Source organism: Perissodus microlepis, chromosome 6, assembly GCF_051167445.1.
Source record: "Perissodus microlepis isolate ML-2025 ecotype Zambia chromosome 6, ASM5116744v1, whole genome shotgun sequence".
Lineage (NCBI taxonomy): Eukaryota > Metazoa > Chordata > Actinopteri > Cichliformes > Cichlidae > Perissodus > Perissodus microlepis.
Genome location: NC_140466.1, coordinates 21,338,117 through 21,359,857, shown reverse-complemented (window position 1 = coordinate 21,359,857; position 21,741 = coordinate 21,338,117). Strand labels below are relative to the sequence as shown.

The 21,741-nt window shown below is 39.7% G+C and overlaps 2 protein-coding genes across 5 annotated transcripts; one reads left to right on the top strand and one right to left on the bottom strand.

Moving 5' to 3' along the window:
* The first annotated feature begins 37 nt into the window (after window positions 1-37).
* Window positions 38-12,116, top strand: LOC146385588 (sodium/hydrogen exchanger 9B2). Of its 4 annotated transcripts, none has more exons than XM_084931411.1 (13): window positions 38-345; window positions 1,670-1,843; window positions 2,373-2,574; window positions 2,719-2,889; window positions 5,425-5,567; window positions 6,187-6,314; window positions 7,763-7,938; window positions 8,439-8,545; window positions 9,454-9,603; window positions 9,792-9,900; window positions 10,261-10,397; window positions 10,494-10,716; window positions 11,040-12,116. In XM_084931411.1, the coding sequence occupies exons 2-13, from the start codon at window positions 1,721-1,723 to the stop codon at window positions 11,099-11,101; spliced, it is 1,731 nt and encodes a 576-aa protein (XP_084787537.1). In that variant the 5' UTR covers window positions 38-345; window positions 1,670-1,720; the 3' UTR covers window positions 11,102-12,116. The 4 variants fall into 4 exon arrangements, with proteins under 4 accessions (XP_084787537.1, XP_084787536.1, XP_084787538.1 ...); XM_084931410.1 differs by having other exon boundaries at window positions 1,608-1,843; window positions 11,040-12,115; XM_084931412.1 differs by having other exon boundaries at window positions 1,608-1,843; window positions 10,494-10,677; window positions 11,040-12,097.
* Window positions 12,117-12,538: 422 nt separating this feature from the next.
* cisd2 (CDGSH iron sulfur domain 2) lies at window positions 12,539-20,994 on the bottom strand. Its single transcript, XM_084931418.1, has 3 exons — window positions 20,770-20,994; window positions 15,168-15,382; window positions 12,539-14,949 (listed from the first exon to the last, which is right to left on the bottom strand). Exons 1-3 carry the CDS (start codon window positions 20,870-20,872, stop codon window positions 14,860-14,862), a joined length of 408 nt encoding a protein of 135 aa, XP_084787544.1. The 5' UTR covers window positions 20,873-20,994; the 3' UTR covers window positions 12,539-14,859.
* Between the last annotated feature and the right edge of the window lie 747 nt (window positions 20,995-21,741).

The following is a 21,741-nucleotide window of genomic DNA, read 5'->3' as shown; positions in this document are numbered from 1 at the left end:
AATGTCTTGTTTTGCAACTGAAACCTATGCTGCAAATATAGTTGTCATCCTAAATTCAAACTATAAATAATGTACAGAAGTGTGTAATCAACTTTAAACCTTTCCCGTTTTCCATTACTGTGCATTACTCTGTGCATAATAGTGAAACAAAAGCTATGTGCAAGATGTTAAGCAAACCAGTTTTCCAAGTAACCTAAGTTCTCCATGCACCGGTGTGGACGCTACATACTTGCTTGGCAGTCACTAATCCGCCTCATTCCTCATGTACCAGCTGGTGCATCTGCTGCAGGGCTACGAGAAAAGCTGCCACAGACAGCCCGCACGCTCTGGTGTTTACGATATGAGGTGAGAGCTTTTTTCTTCTATAATTAATAGGTAATTTTTGTCAGAGGCGGTCGCTCGCTAGCTACCTGCATAAAAGGTTGGGTGCACTGTCAGCTTTTAGTAGGAGGTACTCAGGCATAAGCAGCTACTGGACAGTAGGACATCAAATATCGGACAAGAACCAGCTGTCAGGGTGGTGGAGATTAAACTAGCCCCCATACTTGTTGGTCCAATTGACTGAAAAGTAAAATCCAGCTTGATTGTATAAACCGAAGTTAGAAAACCTCGGCCGTCAATTTAACGTTTAAAGAAATTAGGGTCGTTGTTTGACTTTAGCAATTGGACATGAAACCGTATTGTGCACAGCCTAAACGCTGTAATCCACAGATATTTGCGAAACGCTCCCATATTAAACGAAAAAATAGCTAGTGGCGGAAGGAGCGGTGGTAGCTGGCAATAGTGCACACCCAGGAGTGGGTCATGTCTGATAATGGAACTACAGCTAGTGAAACCAATTGAATAGTATGGCCAAAAGTTTCTTCTATGCTTTGGCCATACACGTGTTTACAGTGAATGAAACATGGATACACCCCTATATCTCGAAGACTTGCTGGCGATAGTTGACAAACTAGGTTTAGTGATACCAGTGCGAGCGGGTTGTTGCCGTTGACAGCTGCACGTTAACCTACTTGCTTTAGCATCCGCGCTCTGTAACCTACCTACTTGAGCTAACGCTAGCTACTATGCCATATGGTGTAGCTGTAAGCATTGATTAGCGGGGTTTGCTTACAATTGGATTAACAGGACGGCTGTCGCTCGCTAAAAGCAAGTTTCAAAACATTGTAGTAGCGTCTGTTTGGCGTTCCTGTGTATGTGGTACTTGTAACCACCAAAACACCATATTAATGTTATACACTGTGTTATACACAAACGTTGACAAGTCACTCACATTTTTGTAGTACATACAGCACACAGAACGAGAGACTGGGACTGATGTGGAGGTTACAGCAGCTCTCCTCAACAGTCCCATGTGTCCACCTGTGTATTAGCCTGATAGATCGCTGCTTGCACACGTTATAGCTTGTACTATGCAGTATTTGTGAAATGTAATGAAATCCATTTCTTTTAAACACCAAACACTCATGTGTTTAGTCAGTTATGCGCATGTAGGAGATTTAACCATATCATTTCACATTATGTCAATATTTGTACCAGCACCACTGATACTGTTTGTTTTTTCTTACTGATAAAAACCTATTGTATGAATGGAAACCTGTGGATAGAGGTGGATATGCCAAAAGAAAAGTAAAAGAACAGCCCACTGATGGCTAACCCCACCCCTCAGCTTGATGTCTTGTGATACAAGAGTGGACCAGAAAGACTGTAGGCAACCGCCATGGAGGACACCCAGCAGAAACCTGCAAACCCGGGCCTGAGTCCTGCACCCAGTCCAGTGCCTAGTCCAGCTCCCAGCCCACTATTGGACAGAATTCCTTTGCCTGTGCCAAACCATGTGGAGGTTTAGTATTTTACTGCTAATAATTTTTTGCACCTGTTGTTCTGTTTAATGATTCTGTGTTGTATATATTGTTCATTAAAATTAATACCGTCGCCTTATTGATGTTTTTTTTTTTTTTTCTTTTAATTTTTCCTCTGAGAAAGAATTGTAAACCAGTTCAAGGAATTCGCAAGTGTATAGCAGTCTGTAAACTTAGGATATGGCATGCCTCTGTAAAACTGCTGGTATCCTTCTGACTGAAGATGTGCAAAATAAGACATAGTAAATATAATCCAGAAACACGTACCACTATTTAGCTAGTTATGTTAATGCTGCATTTATGCTTATGTTATTATACTATATGTTATGACGAGTTGTGGAGTTGAGCAGTAAATTCGAATTTGCACACTAATCTGCACATTTCATATTTATTTGTCATCTGTTATGCGCTGCCTTTAGAAATATGCTAGGTCATCTAGCAGAACAGTTTGTCCACCCGCAATGTGAACACTGACCTGCTCTACTCCATGTCGTGATCCTTCTTTTAAAGCACCTAAATGTGAACCAGATCCAGGTGGTGGTACGTCGCTGCTCAAGTCCAAATGTAACAGAGGAGACCACTTATTTTATTCCTCGTAACCCCGTAGTGGACGCCGGTACCAACACAGATCCACCAGTGGTCTGTTGTCCTTTGCTGCGAAGATTTTGCCCCTGTCCGCCAAGAGGCTTTCTCGCCTCCCTTATTACCAAAGGTAAAAAAGGAGGCTGATTTGTCCTCCAAAGCACATTTGTTGTATGTTTCCATCCAAGAATGTGTAAAAACTGCAGATCATGAGTATACAGTAGTTATTGAACTACCTGAGAAATGCAGCCCCATAATTCCCTGTTCTCTCTAGTTCTTTTGGCAGTTGTGCTCTTTGGAGTGGTTTGGTCAATCACAGAGGACGAATGTCTCCCAGGAGGAAACCTCTTTGGCATTACAATACTCTTCATCTGTGCAGTTGTTGGTGGAAAATTGGTGTCTCTCATTCGTCTGCCCAAACTTCCACCTTTCCCACCACTCCTTGGTAAGACAGAAAATCTGGTGCTTTGACTTTTTATGGTGACACTGGCATGTTAATCTAAGTATTTAGTCCATATATATCTACACAGATTTATCCATTGGAGTGATATATAGTTCTAACTGATATTAGCCATGTTAACTGACATTGGCATTGCTCCATAGTGTAGTGGTGTACAGATTTGCCCAAGAAGTAAAAGATAACGACTTTGAAAACTAGAATCAAACACAAATCCCATTGGGACTGGATCGTGAAGGGCATCCGGTGTTCTTCCTCATGCAGCTAAAAGCTTTTTATCACACTGTTTTTTGTTTCTCTCAAACAATAGGGGTTAACATAAAAGAAAGTGAAACCTCAACCCCAGCCATGTGCGCTGGTCCTGGTTTCTTCCTGTTAAAAGGGGTTTTTTCCCTTCCCACTGTTTCCAAATGCTTGCTCATAGGAGTTTATCGTTGTTGAGGTTTTTGTCTTGTTGGGGTCTCTACCTTAGAATATAAGGACTGTTGTTGTTATTTCAATGTATATAAATCAAATAAAATTGAATTGAAAAAAAGATTGTAATTTTAAACATTGGTGCATGCCTATTTGTTAGATTTGTGATTGTTAAACTTCCATATTTTTAAAGCACATACAGTTTTAATGTTTGGGTTCAGTTATTGATAATGATGGGAGCACTGTGTCATTTATGACATAAAAGTGCATACATGCCATGAGCATTTGCTAACAGGCTGCCTTAATGGATTCGTGATACCTACAAATGGGTATTAACCTTGTTATTTGTCTTTTTTGTGCATGATAGACATCAGTATTTGTTAAACTGTTTGCAGTTATGTCAGCATGCAGGTAAAGTTTCTAAAAACCGCATTTCCAAGGACACTCATACATGATTATGCAATGCACGGTGGAAGTATGGCTGTTCCTGGAATAACTTCATGTTCTTATCTCACATGGTGCTCATCCTCAATCTGGGCAACTCATCCTGCAGCTCACTGAACTATACAAAAAGAGGTTTGCTTCACTCTCTGAACTGAGCTCTTGCTGGGGAGTAAGACCTAGTAGTGCTGCAGTGCTGTCTGTATATTTTTTATCTAAAAGCTTTTTGAAAAAAAGTCCTGTGTTAAAGTGTTAAAGCTTTGTCGTTGTTTGTATGTTGGCAACAGTGAGGTCAACTGATGAGTGATGATCCCTGCTGTGGGTGAGAGGGAAGTCAGGTGACAGTATATATTTCTGCGTGTTTAGAAAAAAAAAACCTTTATCCTTAAATTGAAAACTGAATACTTCTTATTATACGTAACGTACGTATGTTCTACATCAGGGGTGGGGAACTCCAGGCCTCAAGGGCTGGTGTCCCACAGGTTTTAGATGTGTCCTTCATCCAACACAGCTGATTTACATGGCTAAATTACCTCCTCAGCATGTCTTGAAGTTCTCCAGAGGCCTGGTAATGAACTAGTCATTGATTTAAGTGTGTTGACCCAGGTTGATATCTAAAACCTGCAGGACACTGGTCCTTGAGGCCTGGAGTTCCCCAGCCCTGTTCTACATCATCTAGGACTAAGGTTGAATTTCTTTGAGAAACTTTTAATTGGCTTGAGCTTGTCAAGTTACTGTAAGTTTATCCATGTGAAAAGTTAAAAATCATGTTATCCGTTGATGTTCTGGATTTTTTTGTGTTTTGCATCTCTTTGTTGTATTTTTACACAGCAAAAATTATTGTGGCACCTTTGGCTTGAAAAGATATGTCAATTGTGCTGCTAGTTTTCAGGGGGTGAAAACGTGCCGATCATCAGAAGTGTTATTTGCACTGTGCATTGTCATGATGTGATGTGACTCTCTCATTTGATCAATTTCCTTGATAAATATCAAGGAAACTGTAACCATTCCTTGTTTAGTTGATAACATTATAGGGAGGGGTAGAAGTTTGCATCTCTAAATATCTCGTTCATTTTTTTTTCATTTTCATTTTCAGTAAGTCTTCAAAAAGGAGCTTTGCTTAACAGTTAGGTGTTAATTTTTGAGGTTTCTGGTTTGTCTAGTCTTTCAATAAACCACTAACTAGAATGCTGTTATAAAATTTAGAGGATGGTGCTTAGCTTCCATGGTAGAATATTTGTCTGGCAACCCATTAGAATATGTGCATCATATGTTTTTTTTCCCACTTATTATAGCATAAGACTTTCTCTGTAGATCCGAAATCTAACCTTTCTACTGCTTTTTTAGATAGCGTCATTGTTATCTATGTTGTATTGGTTCATAAAGAAAATGTAATTAATTAATACTAATGTTGCATTATTTGACTCGAACAATTATCCGAGTCAAGAAGTTTTAGAAGAGGTTGTGGATTGTTGAAACCTCTGGTGTTAGGGTTTCAACATTTACAGTTTGCAGAGTATCTGATTCTAACACCCTGTGTTCAAAAAGCAACCTTGTGTTTTTATTTCTCTGTAGCAACATGAAAGAAAGCTTCAAAGAATAAACAAACCTTCATGGTAATAAGGATCAGCTTTCCTCTTTCTCACCCTCACTTGTGCTTTGCTTCAGGTATGCTGCTCATGGGCTTCCTGCTGAGGAACATTCCAGTTGTTACAGATGGGGTGTACATTGACTTCAAATGGTCTGCATCTCTCAGGAACATTGCTCTGGCTGTCATTCTGGCCAGAGCTGGTCTAGGGTTGGATCCCACGGTATGCTAGATACTATACAAGCTTAACATCGGCATTGAGAGGTAGAAATACAGTAGTTATATGTTAACCTCATCTCTTTTCACATGCCATTGTTATACTGGTGCAAATTCTCACTGATAGCTATGTCATTGGTTGAAGTGGTTAAAGTAGTTAAAAGAAGAGTTAATTAAACCTTCTAAGACCCAAACTCTTTCATGGCATGCATTTTTAATTTCTCTTTGCCATTTGGGCTGATTGGGACCTGATGAACGTAAAAACAAAGAATAGCAAGGTTTATTATTTTTTTTTTACCTAATTTTTGTTTCTGAGAAAAATGAGATCCACATATGAGGACATTCGCTTTAAATTTCGATAAAACGGTGGTAGTATAATGTCCTCGTAAGTGGATATCAGGCCCTTGTACAGCAAAATTTAGTATTTTGGTCTAGAGAACCCAAAATGTGATGTCCACATATGTGGATGCCAGGTCCTCGGAGGTTAAGAAATGACAGGAAGAATCTGTTCATGTTTTAGTCAGTTATTTACCTCATCATTCAGTACTACTAAATATGCTTGTTAAAGCTTTTTGTAGTGATGTGCAGAACCTAATAACTTGTTTGATGTGTGTGTCTGTTATCAGGCTCTAAGGAAACTAAAAGCTGTGTGTATACGTGTGGCAGCTGGGCCGTGCTTGATAGAGGCTTGCACCGTAGCTGTGATCTCTCACTTCCTCATGGGCTTGCCCTGGGTGTGGGGCTTTATCCTTGGGTAAATACAACACTACTCTCACTTGCTCTGTACCCAGCTCTTATTTTTCAACTTCATAACCAAAATCACCATTGATTAATGTCTATGGCAAATCTATACACATACTTTAAAATTACTGTTTCATTCGTGATCCCCAGGTGTGTCACAAACACAAAATTTGTATTTGGTGACTCGCTGGGTGAAATCGGTCGCAAAGAAGGTGCTGCCCCAGAAATTGCTGTTATCGCTAGCAGATTGACATGGCTACCTGTAACTGGCATGAAAGATGTTGACATTGCTGCAAACTACTTGCCAAGTGGTAGTGAAACATTAAAAAAAGCCTGAAACAAACCAGAAAGGGAGGATGATTGTCCATTGCTACTGAGACCAACACATTTCAAAAGGCACAACTTTTAAATCTTCTTGGTCAGGGAATAGACATTTTAATCCCAGCGACTGGTAGCTGCTAGGAAGTCCTTGATTGGTCTCAAGGCCTGTGTGACTAGGGCCCAATGCAACCAGACTTTGTCCTGTTTTTGTCTGGATTTTACCTGCAACTTAACTTTGTGTTATATTCATATTTGGATTATGTGACCACTTAGCTCTCTGGGTCCATGAGACATTAGAGAGCTGAGTGAAGGTCAAATCTTACTTTGTGATAAATTAAACCTAACACTGCAAAAAACAAACAAACAAAAAAAACCACTGCAGTTATAAGGAACATGTTTACATGAAGAACAGCACAAAAACTGAAATTTAAATAAGATGCATATCTGCTTCATCAGCATTGAGGGTATTAAGTGGAGCATTAGTATTTGTAAAAAAACAAGAAGCTCTGGTTTTACATCTAGATAGCTTGTTCTTCTTGTGTTGCATGTTGTGGTTAATGGATGACTTAGTAGAAAGAAGGCCCTGTTAGCTGTTCATAACCACAGAAATCTTTTTCTACTAATTCCACTTTACATTAGTCAGCTCAAACTTTTCCTTTTGCTTCTACCCAAATGGTAAGACGTCATAATAAACATTGTTAAATGGTAAATGTATAGCTAAATAAATGTTAGGCAATATGTTTCTCAATTGAACAGTAACACAATTACTATAAAAGTAAAGTAATGTCTGATTATCATGATCAAATATTATATTATATAACATGTTTAGTATCATCGTGTGGTTTAAATGCATTTTATGAGCATTGATACAAGAACAGAATATGTTTCTTAAAATAATTAATTATTACACAAACTAATGACATACAGGCAAGTTTTAAATTGTTTTTTGTCTGCTAATCATTAACAATCTATTATAATGTCATCTTCTTCACAATACAATAACTATTTGTTTGCTTAAAAACTCATTTACCATTTATTAACTATGGTATAATAAATTCTTACCAAATGTTTGTAAAGCTTGCCCAGGAGTTTTTCATTTATCAGTGAATGAATGAACCCTCTATCTTCTCCACGTTGCAGCTTCGTGCTAGGAGCTGTGTCTCCAGCAGTGGTGGTTCCCTCCATGCTCCTGCTGCAGAAGGACGGTTACGGTGTAGAGAAGGGCATCCCCACCCTGCTGATGGCTGCAGGCAGCTTTGATGACATTCTTGCGATCACAGGATTCACAACATGCTTGGGCATGGCCTTTGCCACAGGTAATCTCTGCTCTGTGCGTTTACATGTGTGGAGCCGTGAGAGGAAAACAAGAATTGATGGATTTATTGCTTTGTTTTGCTTTTGACACACAACAGCACCTTATCTCCCGAAGAGAAACGCATAGAAGAAAATAACTTTTTGCTGTAGTTTGTAAAGATGTCACCAGAGGGTGTGAGCGTGGTGATTACTCTTAATACAGAGTTCTGGCACCAGTTCATTATATATGGCAGAATCTGAAATTTTTACAGGGTTACCTTTGTATTGCTGCAACACTCTTTCTAATTTAACAGCACTCAAACTGTAGATGCCAAAATGTCCAACATGTTAAGCCTTCCTTACACTAAATAAAGTGTAAGAAAGTGTAAAGTATATACTTTGAGTGTTTGCTGGCTTCTGTATTAAGCTGCATTAGTTAGAGAGACTTGTTTCTGAACTGGCAAATTAAAATATTTTAGAAATTCACAATTTCACAAATGTTTGTTTTGATTGATTCTTCTAGGTTCAACTTGGTACAACCTCCTCAGGGGGGTGCTGGAGGTGGCAGGAGGGATGGTTGCTGGGATTCTTCTTGGTTTTCTCATCCAGTACTTCCCTAGTGTTGACCAGGTACACCAGTCAAGATGACAAGAGCCTGTTTTACTGTTGTCTCATCACTCATAACTGACACCATAGCCTATGAGCACATCAGTAAAGTAACAGCCAGGAAAAGCTTGTATGGATAATTCACTAGCAGGGACCACTCCCTTGGTAACGATGAGCAATGAGGGATGAGGGAGTGTGATTAGTGCTGCGGTTTGGGGAAGGCCTTGAAGGGGACTGGCGACGGCTCTCGGGCCAGGCAGAACCCCCTGTACTAATGAGAAATAAAGGGAGGAAAGGAAGAGAGGAGAGGACAGGAGAAGAGAGTAAAGAAAAAAGGGGGGCAGGGTGGAGCATGAAAATGAGAACAGCGGGTATTGGAGAAGGGGGGCTTTTATAGCCTGAGGCCAGAGGGGGCGTGAAGGAGGAGTGGTCCCGCTCCTGAAATTCAAATGATATCTCCACAAAAGTATAACCCTTTTTCCATAAAAAAGTTTGGGGTAGTGTGTAAATAGGAAACATAATAAGAATAAAACTGCAGATTTTAACCCTGTTAACTGAAAAAGTGAACTGAAAAAGTATCAGATGTGAAAGGTTTTATTTTTAATGTGCTCATTTTGCCCTTTTTACATCAGAATGTGCCACATGTTTTTACTGGGGACAGATTTGGACTAAGCAGGCCAGTTTAGCCCAAAGACTCTTACTGTCGTCTCAATGGCAGCATGTGTTGTTTAAAAACCTCGATACTATGTAGCTTTAGATTACATATTGGATTTATTTCTTCATCAAAAGTGAAAGTGCTGTGAACCAACACGTCCTAGCTTCTTTGCAAATGATTTCTTATAGACCTTAGAGCTATTATTTGTTAAATAATGCATATTGTAATCCTTTTCGCTATCTAGAAACCTACTGTTAATGTTAACTATTTCTTCTAGAAACACTTGGTGATGAAGCGTTCCTTCTTGGTGCTGGGTCTGTCTGTTTTTGCTGTGTTTGGCAGCGGTGTGGCAGGCTTTCCTGGCTCCGGAGGCCTATGCACCTTGGTGCTGGCATTCCTGGCTGGCCTCGGCTGGGGGACAGAAAAGGTGAAAATAATGCATCTAATAACTACAGTACATCAGTACGTCTGTTTGCAGTTTTCTGACTTTGGAGGTGAATTTGAACGAGGCTAACTGTCCAAAACCTTAGACTTAATTTCTCTTAAACCACTTGGTTGTTATATATTTGTAATTAAATGTGAACAGTGAACATGTCCTGCATTCTTTGTCCTTAGGCACGTGTGGAAGACGTGATAGGGTGGGCGTGGGATGTGTTTCAGCCTCTTCTCTTTGGACTGATAGGAGCTGAGATTCGAGTCTCTGAGTTGGAGGGACACACAGTTGGTGAGATAAACACACACAAACAGCCTTCAAAATAACCCACAGCGAGATGGCTGTTATCACTGTGAAAAATTCAAATATTACTCTGTGTATGAAAATATATTTGCATAACCCAAAAAAAGAGGCAATGTGAGAGATGTGATGCTTCTTCCTGTCCTGTAAATACTAATCCCTCTGTCTTTGTTAGCACTTTACAGCTATAGCAGTTTACTAAATAACTTATGACATGTTTGTTTTGCATGAGTCAGTGCAGCTGAAATGACACTGCACATAATTTTCTTGCAGTTATTTTGGGGGGGGATTTATATAGTGTACATATAATATTGTTGTCCTTGTATGACTTTTGTCTCTACATGTCTCTAGGTCTGGGTATAGCCTCTCTCCTCATTGGTCTGCTGGTTAGAGTGGGGTTCACCTTCGTCTGTGTGTTGTTTGCGGGCTTTAGCATGAAGGAAAAAGTGTTCATAGCCCTAGCATGGATGCCTAAAGCAACAGTGCAGGTATGTCTCCTTAGCAAACCTTCGAATGAAAAGCATATGCATTAAATGTCTTTGAAGTCTGTGGGGTTGTGCCACATCTTGGCTTGTCTCTGTCAGGCAGCTATAGGATCCACAGCTTTGGACATGGCGAGGACAAAGGATGACAAGCAGCTGCAGAAATACGGCATGGACGTGCTGACTGTGGCTGTGCTCGGCATCCTTCTCACAGCCCCTGTAGGTGCACTTATCATAGGGCTGTGTGGACCTCGCCTGCTGCAAAAGCCAGAGAACCCAGTCAGTGGTGAGCGAGTCAAACCCAGTTTATCAGCTTTCTTCCTAGGTATGTAAAGTCTTTCTTTTGAAAATTCAAGCTCGGCTCAGCAACCTTTGCTAACCTAACTAGGTGTGTTTGAGTAGTGAGTATCCTTTCCTTTTCTAATATATTTCCTGCTACACCCTTATGACATAAAGATTTGCATAGCTTGGGCCACTGTGTCATTCAGCAGCTTCACGATTTTTTACAGGCACACAACAGTGGTATTGTGTTCATGTAAATACATTTATTCACAGTGCAAAAAGTGCAGCTAGTTTCATTTTTTTAAATCTTTCATTTTCTCAGGCTTATTATTTTTTTCCTCCCTGTCTCTTCTTCCTCTTTCTTAGGCACTGCAGCAGGAGATCAAGATGACAATGAAACTCCCGTCACCTATGAAAGTACACTCTGATGTCAAGTGAGAGAGGAGAATTAAAGAAACTCCTCACACCTCAGATATTTGAACTTCTCTTTGGCCACCGAGTGGCCCTCGCTGTGTCTCTGTTGTTCAGCTCTCTGTGTTCGCAGTCCTGCAGGAACACGTGAATCATTTTGTATTTATAGCATCTGGTGATTTCCAGGCCTAACACTGCAAACAAATGACCCACATTGCACTGTCTGGAAAAAAAATCATATTGTTTTCAAGGTATAGAAATGGTTTATACTTTTAAAAGGATCTTGTCATATTCACTAAATCCAGAATTTTTCCACTGTTCTTGATTAGATTACCAGTAAGAAAGCTGCTTTACTTTGACTTGAAAGGTCAAAGTAAAGCAGCTTTCTTCGTGGGGGACAGAGAACATTTTGGGATGTTGTTGATAAGCAATTTTTATTGCTATGAGTAGACTACACTGTAAAACCACATGTACGTTTTAGGCATCCTACATCTTCATGCTGTGTTTTACTTTGATTTGTGTATGCATATTAGCTCTGTCAGTATGGTGAGATCAGTTGCGTAGTTTGCAAAGAGTCAGGGAAGGATTCGTGTAATTGATAATATTTTAGTTTAAGTACGATGCTGCTAAATGTCAGCCAGTGTAATCATGTCCATATTTGCAAAACTGTATGAATCCAACATTTTATAATTGAAGAAGAAATATAGATTTTTCAGTATTCTTAGTTTTTTTTTAATTGCAGAATGTATCTGGTGTAACATGAAATGTCTTTTGTTTTAATTTATATGACCTCACTTAAAAGATTTCGTAATAGCAGCTATTTATGATTTTTTTTTTTTTCCAGAATTGTTTTCATTTTACCCAAATACTATGTAAAAGTAAATTTATTGCCCATCTTTAACATTGCTGCAGTAAAAGCTTAAATTATTCAAAAGTGTTGTGTGAGCAGTTTCCTTTCTGGTCACACTAGCGGTGCGCTTCTAGTGAGGGTCTGTGGGTAAGGCCATCAGTGTGGGCCAGGAACAAATGCCTCTATTAGATAGACTGCTGTAAAATTAGTAGACATTCATGATATGAGAAGATCAATGGTGATCCAACAACATTTATGCTTCCAAAAGGCCAAAATTATAAGTTGTCTAGTGAATCAGATGGTTTTTCCACATTATTTTTTAAAGATTTTTATGGCACACAAATGACTATGGTAACTTCAACCTTCCAGTGCCAATAAAAAGACTTGTTCTGAATACTAACAGGTCAATGTTTGTTGGATTGGCATGAAGTCTACCTCTGAAAAGTCACACACTCTTGTATTGTAGCTCCGTTCCGTTACCACCATTGCCTGAAAAACTGACTTAAAAAAAAAAAATAGCATTCTCTAAGTACAACCTTGCAGACCTTTTATTTCCAAAGGTGACATGCAGACAACATGACACATCTCATTAATTTAACAAACATTAAAGATGCCAAAATTCTCTTTATTTCTACATCTAACATGAATAAATTCACACCGTTATCTTGCAAAACTCACGAACAGTTATACTGTAAAAAACAAACAAAATGCAGATTTATTATTGATAGTCATTAATGAAGAACATTTTCCAAGACAACTTCATACAGACATTTTCAAACCTTGAAAGTTTAGTGAAACACGATTTATCTTGAAATTACTTTGATGTGGTTTGAAATGTCTTAAGGCAACAGAACTGAATGCAAAATGTAAAACTCAACATTTAAAGGCTATGGGTAGAACAGATTTAAAGAATAAGTAGCTTCCCATACACACAATAACTTAAAATATGTCACATACATTAAGTATGGAAATGTTAGTATTTGGCACACATATCTGAAGCAAACAAAATAAAGGAATTAAAGAAAAAGGAGAAGGAAAAAAAAGCTGTCCAATATCATCCAAAATGAAGGAAGGTCAGACTAGTTTTGAGGACTCCATTTAAACAGACATTTATCTGCAAAACCTCTCGCCTGATGGCCTCACATTAGATAAATCAGGGCTCTAGAGTGCGACCAAATTTTTCAGTGGTGCGACTAAAAAAAAAATATTTGGTTGCACCTGTGCGACCAACTGTTCGGGTAGCGAAAAAAAAATAAAAAAATCTGCAATCTTCCCTGTGGTCAACAACAGACACACATTTTGCCCCTATCGTGGACTAAACCAATCAGAGATAGTAAGGGGCGGGACCTCTCTGATTGGCCGTGGTCCAGTTGAAAGTGCAGGTGGAAGTGGGAGGTGAGTAGCTTGAATAAAGCGATATTAATTCATTAAATCCTGAATCGACTTTTAAATATAACTGTGTTTTGCCAGAAACGCCAGATTCTCAGATTAAAGCTCACAAAACCATTTCAACAACAACCAAACAGCAAATGAGAGCAGGTACACGGATTCCACACAAAGACTAAACACAGAGCGGAACCGACGCATCAGAATCAACTTTGTCTTTCTCGGCTTTCTCACCCGACGGCCCGTAGACGGACACGTTGTCGGAGCTTAGCGATTCTGATGCGTCCGGTCCGCGCTGTGATTACGTCTTTTTGCGCTGATTCTGAGCTGCAGGTTTTGTCTCTCTCCAACCAAAAGTCACCGAGCCAGCAGCAAAAGAAGCAGCAAACTGCGCTTCACATTTGATCAATGTCGTCATGAATTTTGCTGTTTTGCTTCCACGACAATTAAAATCACACTCCATGCACAGCTAGCTCTCTCTCTATCTCTCTCTGTACTTCAAGAACAGTTTCCCGTCTCCAATCTCTGTTTTCTGTATTATTCATTCGCGTATTACCCACCAGTCTACCGTTGTTTACAGCGCTGTCGGCTGCTGTCTTTTTCTTTTCTTTTTTTCACTTAAATGACCTCGGACAAGAAAGCCTATTTTTTCTGTTGTTCAATACTGAAGAAATTTAAACTTTATATGCAACATTGTAGAATATTTTTAAGGTTATCTGCTATAAAAAGCCAGACCAGGAAAATCTTTCATGTTTTTCTGTGTTTTATTCTCAGTTACTTTCACACAAAGGCATCTGCTGTGATGTTCACAATTCTGATGAAGTCAGTACTGATAAATGATCAGAATTATAATATTTCTGACTGTCTGAGGCTAAGCTGAATCGAATCGGGACTTTGAAAACCGGAATCGAATGGATTATAGAAATCAGTGATGATACCTAGCCCTAGTGAGCAGCCTAGGCACGACAGAAGTGGATGTAGCTGTAATAGGAAAAGAACTATTGCTAACTTTTCTGTTAAGTTAAGGCCTGATCCTTCTGAAATTCATAGCCAGTGCTCTGACACGGTGTCATCAATCTTTGAATGCTGAAAAAGCACAGTGTATCCAGAAAAACACATTATATTATATAAATTATTATAAAATTTGTGTGCGCCTAACTTTTGTGCCGGTATGCCTAACTTTTTAAAGTTAGGCGTACCGGTACGCCCATGGCAAAAAGTTAGTCTAGAGCCCTGTAAATGCATCATAAAGTCACTGCAATCATGCAGTTATGTTTCAAGTTTCCCCCTCAAAGTGGTCCCAGTCAAATAAAACTGCTCCTCTGTTAAACAACAAACGTGAACAATGAACAAAAAGGTCCACACAAAAATGAAGTTACTCTTTTTTATTTTTTAAAAACTTCCCTTATTGCAAACTATCATTAAAGTATCCAAAATGTAGCTTTCAAACAGAGTGTGGTTTCTATTTTTAAGTAAATATAACACCAAGACAAGAGCAAGAAAAACTGTTTAGAGAAAAAAAATCTGATCAGTGGTCGATTATAGTATCTTCTTTTTAAGTATGAGCGGTCCCACGTTGTCTCCAGTCAGCTCGTTGTGCTTTAAGTGTGACTTGTCGCATACAGGAAACTAAAACAGGAAACAATATTAACTGATCAGCAAGAAGTAAAATGCCCAAACACTTGTCCCAGCTTAACTAGAGGGGTTTATCAATAAATCACAAGCTATAAAAATAATAATAATAATAATGATAATAATGTGGATAACACAGAAATGTATCCTGCAGTCTGTGTGAACAATATTTAGGTTTACTAACAGTGTACTTCAGAAAATACTAACAGACTTACAGTTTTGGAGCGCCAGCAGCGACAGTAACACACATTTGCGCTGTTCAGGTCCTCAATGTCTATCTCATTGACCACTTTTGGGTTCTCTTTCTGGATCTTCAGATTGATCAGGCTGTCCCTCTGCTTCTTCTTCTTAGGCAGAAAGGGGCGAATGGTGAGATAGCCGAGCAAAGCCAAGATGCCCAGAAGAGGAAGCAACCGGAGCCACTCAGACACTGTAGATATTACAGCATAAACAACATACACACATTAGCTAAAGAAGAAAAACACAAGCATACAATGTTGAACTGGATTCTATGGTCCTAAAACTGGCATTTACTACTGGCTATTCAGATTAGAGATGAAACCAACTGACAGGAAATGTGTCATATATGTTGATGATCCAGTACTGGCACTCATATGCAATGTATACATAAGAAACGTTTTTACTCTATCACTACCGTTTCAAGTGTGTCTCTGGTTCTGCTGGGGGTTTCTTCCTGTTAAGAGAGTTTTTCCTTCCCACCATCACCAAGTGCTTGCTCGTGGAGAGGGGAGGGGTGATTGTTTGGGTTTCTTTCTTTCATTATGGGGTCTTTACGACATAATACACAATTATACTATTATTGTGATTTGGGGCTATATAAATCAACTGACCTCAACTAAATTTCGCACTGTCAAGTGTGACAAAAACATATCTTCAACAGTGATGTGTGCATTTCCGTACACTCTTCCTCATTCTGATGAACTCATTAGTGAGCCAGTCAAGCCTCATATATGCAATTTATTCAAGGAGCTTTGTCATTTGCATCACATGTTAACATGAGGTGGAACGAAATTATGTACACACGGTCCCGGAGTGAAAAGAGACAGAATAATGAAAAAACAAACAAACAGAAATGTTTTTAAAAAGTAATAAATAAATAGTTTTGTTTTTTTAACAAAAAAAAGAATAACAAGTAATAAAAAAATACGATAAGCAGAGTGCAACAACCTGAGTACCAGTATGGAGTTATAAGGATAATTTTGCATAAATAATGCATAAGAGACATCTTAGTGATTTATGTACGCTAAAAATGTGGATCAACTGAATTTTGGAAGCAGGCAGATTCTCGGGTCCACATTTCTTGTATAGCTTGTGTCTGATCTGCATTACTAATGTATTATTACACTCGATCCAACTCGAGTGTCATATCACACCAACAGCTACCAGGGGAAATGCCACACCGAGACCTTAAAAGTGCTCTGGGAAAACCCGCCTTATGCTCCACCATACATGGTGAAGACACAGTCGGGATTAAAGACAGCTGTGTAATTTCACTATTAGCACTGTGTCAGACCCCAGCTTTTGATAATACCCTTATGCGGGTTAAAAGGATTCTGATGCCTAATGGGACATTTCTAATCCTTAATCCTTTTAACAAATTGTACGCAGTTCAAAAGGGATGTCTTTGCATGTGGGAGAATGGCTATGCACCGTCATCTAATATGAACTGACCCACTTTGCTGCTTAGGACAAACTGACAGTTAGCAGGGCCTTCATAACTAGGCTTTAAGTAAGGGACCTCTCATAAGTAAGGGACCTCTCATCCAAGACCTCCTATCTGACCGTAAGTTTGACTTTTTCTGCTTAACTGAAACCTGGCAACAACCTGATGACTTTTCTCAGCTAAACAAATCTGCTCCTCTGGGGTTTGTTTACTTTTCTAAACCCCGCTGCTCAGGTCGTGGGGGTGGTCTCGCGATCCTTTTTCGCCAGCACTTGAAAGTCCTGCCAGTTAACATTGATACCTTTAGTTCTCTAGAGGTCCTTGCATGTGAGCTGACTGGACCCATTCCCACCATCATAGCTACTGTATACCACCCCCCCAAACCTAACCCTGTCTTCCTCAGTGACTTTGCTAATCTACTAACCCATCTTTCATCTCTCTCCCCAAATGTGATCTTGGTGGGAGATTTCAACATTCACATGGACAATAATGACCTTCTGCTCACCAGAGACTTTTCCTCCTGTCTCGAAGGCTCTGAATTTAAACAATTTATCGACTTTCCCACTCACTCTAAAGGACACACCCTGGACTTGGTCTGCTGTTCTGGTCTTACTCCCTCGAATCTTTCTGCTACTGAAATCCCCATAACTGACCACTTCCTCCTTTCATTTAACCTCACTCTCTGCTGCTCTTCCACCAAGCCAACCAGTCTCATCTCGTTCCGCAACATCAAGAACATTGATATGGACATTCTCACTACCAGTTTGGACAATGTTCAGATTCCGGACTTCTATTCTACTCCTGATGATTTGTTGTTATATTATAATAATTGTCTACGCACTGTCCTTGATTCTCTGGCTCCTGTAAAAACCCACTCTGTTTCCTTCGCTCGCTCTGCTCCCTGGTTTACCTCTGACCTCCGAAGGCCAAAGCTCGGCAGCTAGAGCGTAAATATAAGAAATCTGGTTTAACTGTTGATTCAGAAATCTATAAATACCACGTACTTCAGTATAAAGACTCCATCAACAAGGCCAAACAAAGCTTCTACTCTGGTATTATCAGTTCTTATGAGGGTAATGCAAGGACTCTGTTTTCAGTTCTTAACAAACTAATTCAACCCCCCAACGCTTTACCACCGCACTTCTATTCCTCTGAAACCTGCAACTCCTTGATGCTGTTCTGGACTACGAAAATCAATAACATCCACCAGCAACTCAGATCAAATGTTGTGTCTACGCCCTCTCCAGAACCTTTTCTCCTTTTTGAGCCGTTTTCCACTTTTCATCTTCCTGATTTATCTGATATTTCCGAGTTAATATGTAAATCAAAGCCTGCCACATGTCATCTTGACCCCATGCCCACGGGGCTTGTGAAATCCTGCCTCTCTTCTTTACTCCCACTCATTTCTGCTATCATTCACTCTTCTCTCACCACCGGTATCGTTCCCTCCTTATTGAAGACTGCTCTAGTCACTCCTATACTGAAAAAACCTTCTTTAGATCCTAACAACTTTAACAACCTCCGTCCGATTTCCAATCTACCCTTCATTTCTAAGATACTCGAAAAAGTGGTTGCAGCTCAACTTCATTTACACCTGGTTAATAATAACATCTACGAGAGATTTCAATCTGGTTTTCGCTCATGTCACAGTACCGAAACTGCTCTACTTAAAGTCACTAACGATCTTCTAATCGGAGCTGACTCTGGTCTTCTCACCATTCTCGTCCTTTTAGATCTGAGCTCAGCCTTTGACACCATTTCTCACTCTGTCCTTCTAAGCAGACTTTCCTCTCTCGGCATCTCTGACACACCCCTCGCCTGGTTTCAATCATATCTCCTCGACCGTTCCCAGTTTATTCAACTAAGATCATTCCGCTCTCGTCTATTCCCCGTCACCTCTGGTGTACCCCAAGGCTCAGTTTTAGGCCCTCTTCTCTTCATAATATACATCCTCCCTCTAGGTACCATCTTCCGCAAATTTGATCTTCAGTTTCACTGTTTTGCTGATGACATCCAGTTATATCTCTCTTGCAAACCTGATTCCTCCTTCCCACCTTCTTCCCTTACAGAATGTCTATCCGAGTTAAAATCCTGGTTTACCTCTAATTTTCTAAAGCTCAATGAGGATAAAACTGAGATCCTCCTTATTGGCACCAAATCCAACCTTTTGAAGGCAAACCATTTCTCACTCACCATCGATAACTCCACAGTTTTCCCTTCTCCTCAGGTTAAGAGCCTTGGTGTCATCCTAGACAGTTCACTTTCCTATAAATCTCACATCAATAATCTCACCCGTTCTGCCTACTTCCATCTACGTAACATTAACAGATTGCTTCCTTCTCTTTCCACCCAGTCTACGTCCATTCTTGTACATAGTCTTGTTACCTCCCGTATTGACTACTGCAATTCTCTTTTGCATGGTCTCCCCCAAAAATCCCTCCATAAGCTTCAACTGGTTCAGAACTCTGCTGCTCGCATTATCACCAGAACCCCCTCCTACCAGCACATCACCCCTGTTCTTCAGGAACTTCACTGGCTCCCTGTGAAATTCCGGATAATTTTCGAACTTCTTCTGCTCACCTTCAAGGCTATTCATAACCTCACTCCTCCTTACCTTTCTGACCTGTTAACCACCACCTGTTCTGCCCGTTCACTTCGTTCTTCTTCTTCTATCCAGCTTACTGTACCTTCCTTCCGCCTCACCACCATGGGAAGCAGAGCTTTCAGCTGCTCTGCTCCCAGGCTGTGGAACTCTCTGCCCCCAGAAATAAGAAATATTGGTTCTCTCCCCCAGTTTAAATCAACTCAAAACTCATCTGTTCAAATCTGCATATTCACTGTGAATCCACTGTTTGTTCATTTTATCTTGTGCTTTTATTTTATTGTTCTTATTCTGCCATTGTTTTACTAAGTGTTTTATCCTATTGTAAAGTGTCCTTGGGTGACTTGAAAGGCGCTCATAAATAAAATTTATTATTATTATTTAACTTAAAACCACTAATATTAAGCCTGTCAGTGAACATTAACCAACGCCATCTCCCAAAAGAAGAGTGTTGTTTTTGGTTGAAGGCCTTCTCAGATGGGCATTATATTAATGTTTTACTTTCTCCACAAGGGTTAGCTAGTGATGTAAATGCCATTACCAAAGGGTGCATGTGACACTGTGTGTGCCTTTCATTGTGTTGTGGTCAAGCTATCATGATTCTACAAAGAGTATCAACTGCACATGCTTCCTTCAGGCAGACTCAGAAGTATTATAACTACACATGCCTTGCTTTATACGTCCTCATCCACAAATCCAACACTTTTCAATGATCTATGCTGGCTCAAAAGATCAAGTTTTGAATTGACTTTATGAAGCCCTGGTTTACTTCTTCCGTTCCTATATTTAAACTGCGCAAGACTTGCCAAAGTTCAGCATTTCGGTTCTCAGTTAAACTGGTTCAGCAGATACTAAGTGTGATGTTAAGAGTTCACAGAACAGTCTGAAAGAGTCAGCGCAGCTGGGACCACAGGTAGGTTAGTATGCAAAACGGGCCCCGAGAGAGTCTCACTACAGACGCATTTGTATGATTTATTCAAAATAATTAAAAAACTTCTGCAGGAGCGCCACCAGATGATCATATGGTGCAAAATAAAACAAATGTGTTTAAAACTTGCTTTTCACAAAAGTACAGTTTGGCCAGTTGTCGAATGAGCAGGATAATTAAGAAAAATCGTTTTTACACAAGCCATATGCAGGTAATTAGCAATTAGCATCACACCATTCACAGGACTTCACTTACAAAAAGACAATGTTTGTAAAGTTATAACTTATAACGAATTCGTGGTTATTATCACGAGTGTTTGAACATTCAAACAGACGCAAACAACCAACAAGCACGACCTTAAGGTCATTACTTTGTCTTTGACACATACACAGACAAGCACAAAAGATTTACGCTTAGCTGTTTCATGACTCAAAGAAGCACTCTGGGACATAATGCCTGTTTTTGTAGGACTGCTCTTCACGACACTACAAAAGCAGCGTTTCAAGAAGCAGCTAGCTGGAGTAAAAAAACTCTTGTCTCCCACGAGTTTACTACTCATCACCCCAGGACTGTCTGAAGTTCAACACAGCAGCTGCCAATTACCTGTTAACCTCGCAAATCCGCCGATGGTCTCCGGCAGCGGTAGCCTCTTGAGGTAGGCTGGAAGCTGGACTTTTATTATTTTTGCTATCGTTTCTAAAACCATTGTGAATTGCTCGGTTGAGGAGCTTTTGTGTTTGACTTGGATAGTTCCTGAGCTTCGTTTATGTCACGGCGTTCATTACTAAGCGCAGTTTTTTTTTTGCCGGTACGTAAGCCCCCTCTGATGAAAAGTAGAAAGAACCGAGAAGAAGCGTAGACGTCTCTGTGAATACACGTAACGATGACATGTGACGGTGGCGTCAGACCAATCAGCGTCCGAGGACCTGGTCGTTTATGATTGGACAACTTGAATTTTGCATGAGGATGGCTTCTTCTGCAATTTCATGTGCACTTTCTAAAAAAAAAAAGGTGTGTGTGTGTTCGTCAGAGAGTCAGCACAGAAGCACTATAGTCTGAAGTCTATTTTTTAATCTGATACCATCAAAATTATTGCACGCATTTAGTAACTGTCGCGGTCCACCCCCTAAGCCCAAGTAGTTCCCCCCTTTTTAAAGTCTTTTTTTTTCATGTTTCACACTTGTAGAACTGTAAATTAGCAGCAGTTATAAGAGCACTGTCATTTCACAGTGAAATTTAAAGAAACCTGCCTTCATTTTTAGAAACCCACCAATCATGGTAAATTCACGTAGGATAAGCTCCTTTTTCTTAGTAGGAGTTACACGTAAGTCTGCAACAGTACACATTATCTTTGCTTTAGATAGAACGGGATTTCCAAAGAAAGAAAACCTCGACAGTTTTAATAGCTGAAGATGTCTGTAGATTATTTAACGGCTGTGTAATATTAATATATATTTTTTATATTTAAGGTGGTCTGGTTTTGTTGATTACAGCTGTGCATTGATGTATCGGTAATATTCACTGTTATGTATCATTTTACCATATAAAAGTTTAAATACCTTTGTTTTTACTGTA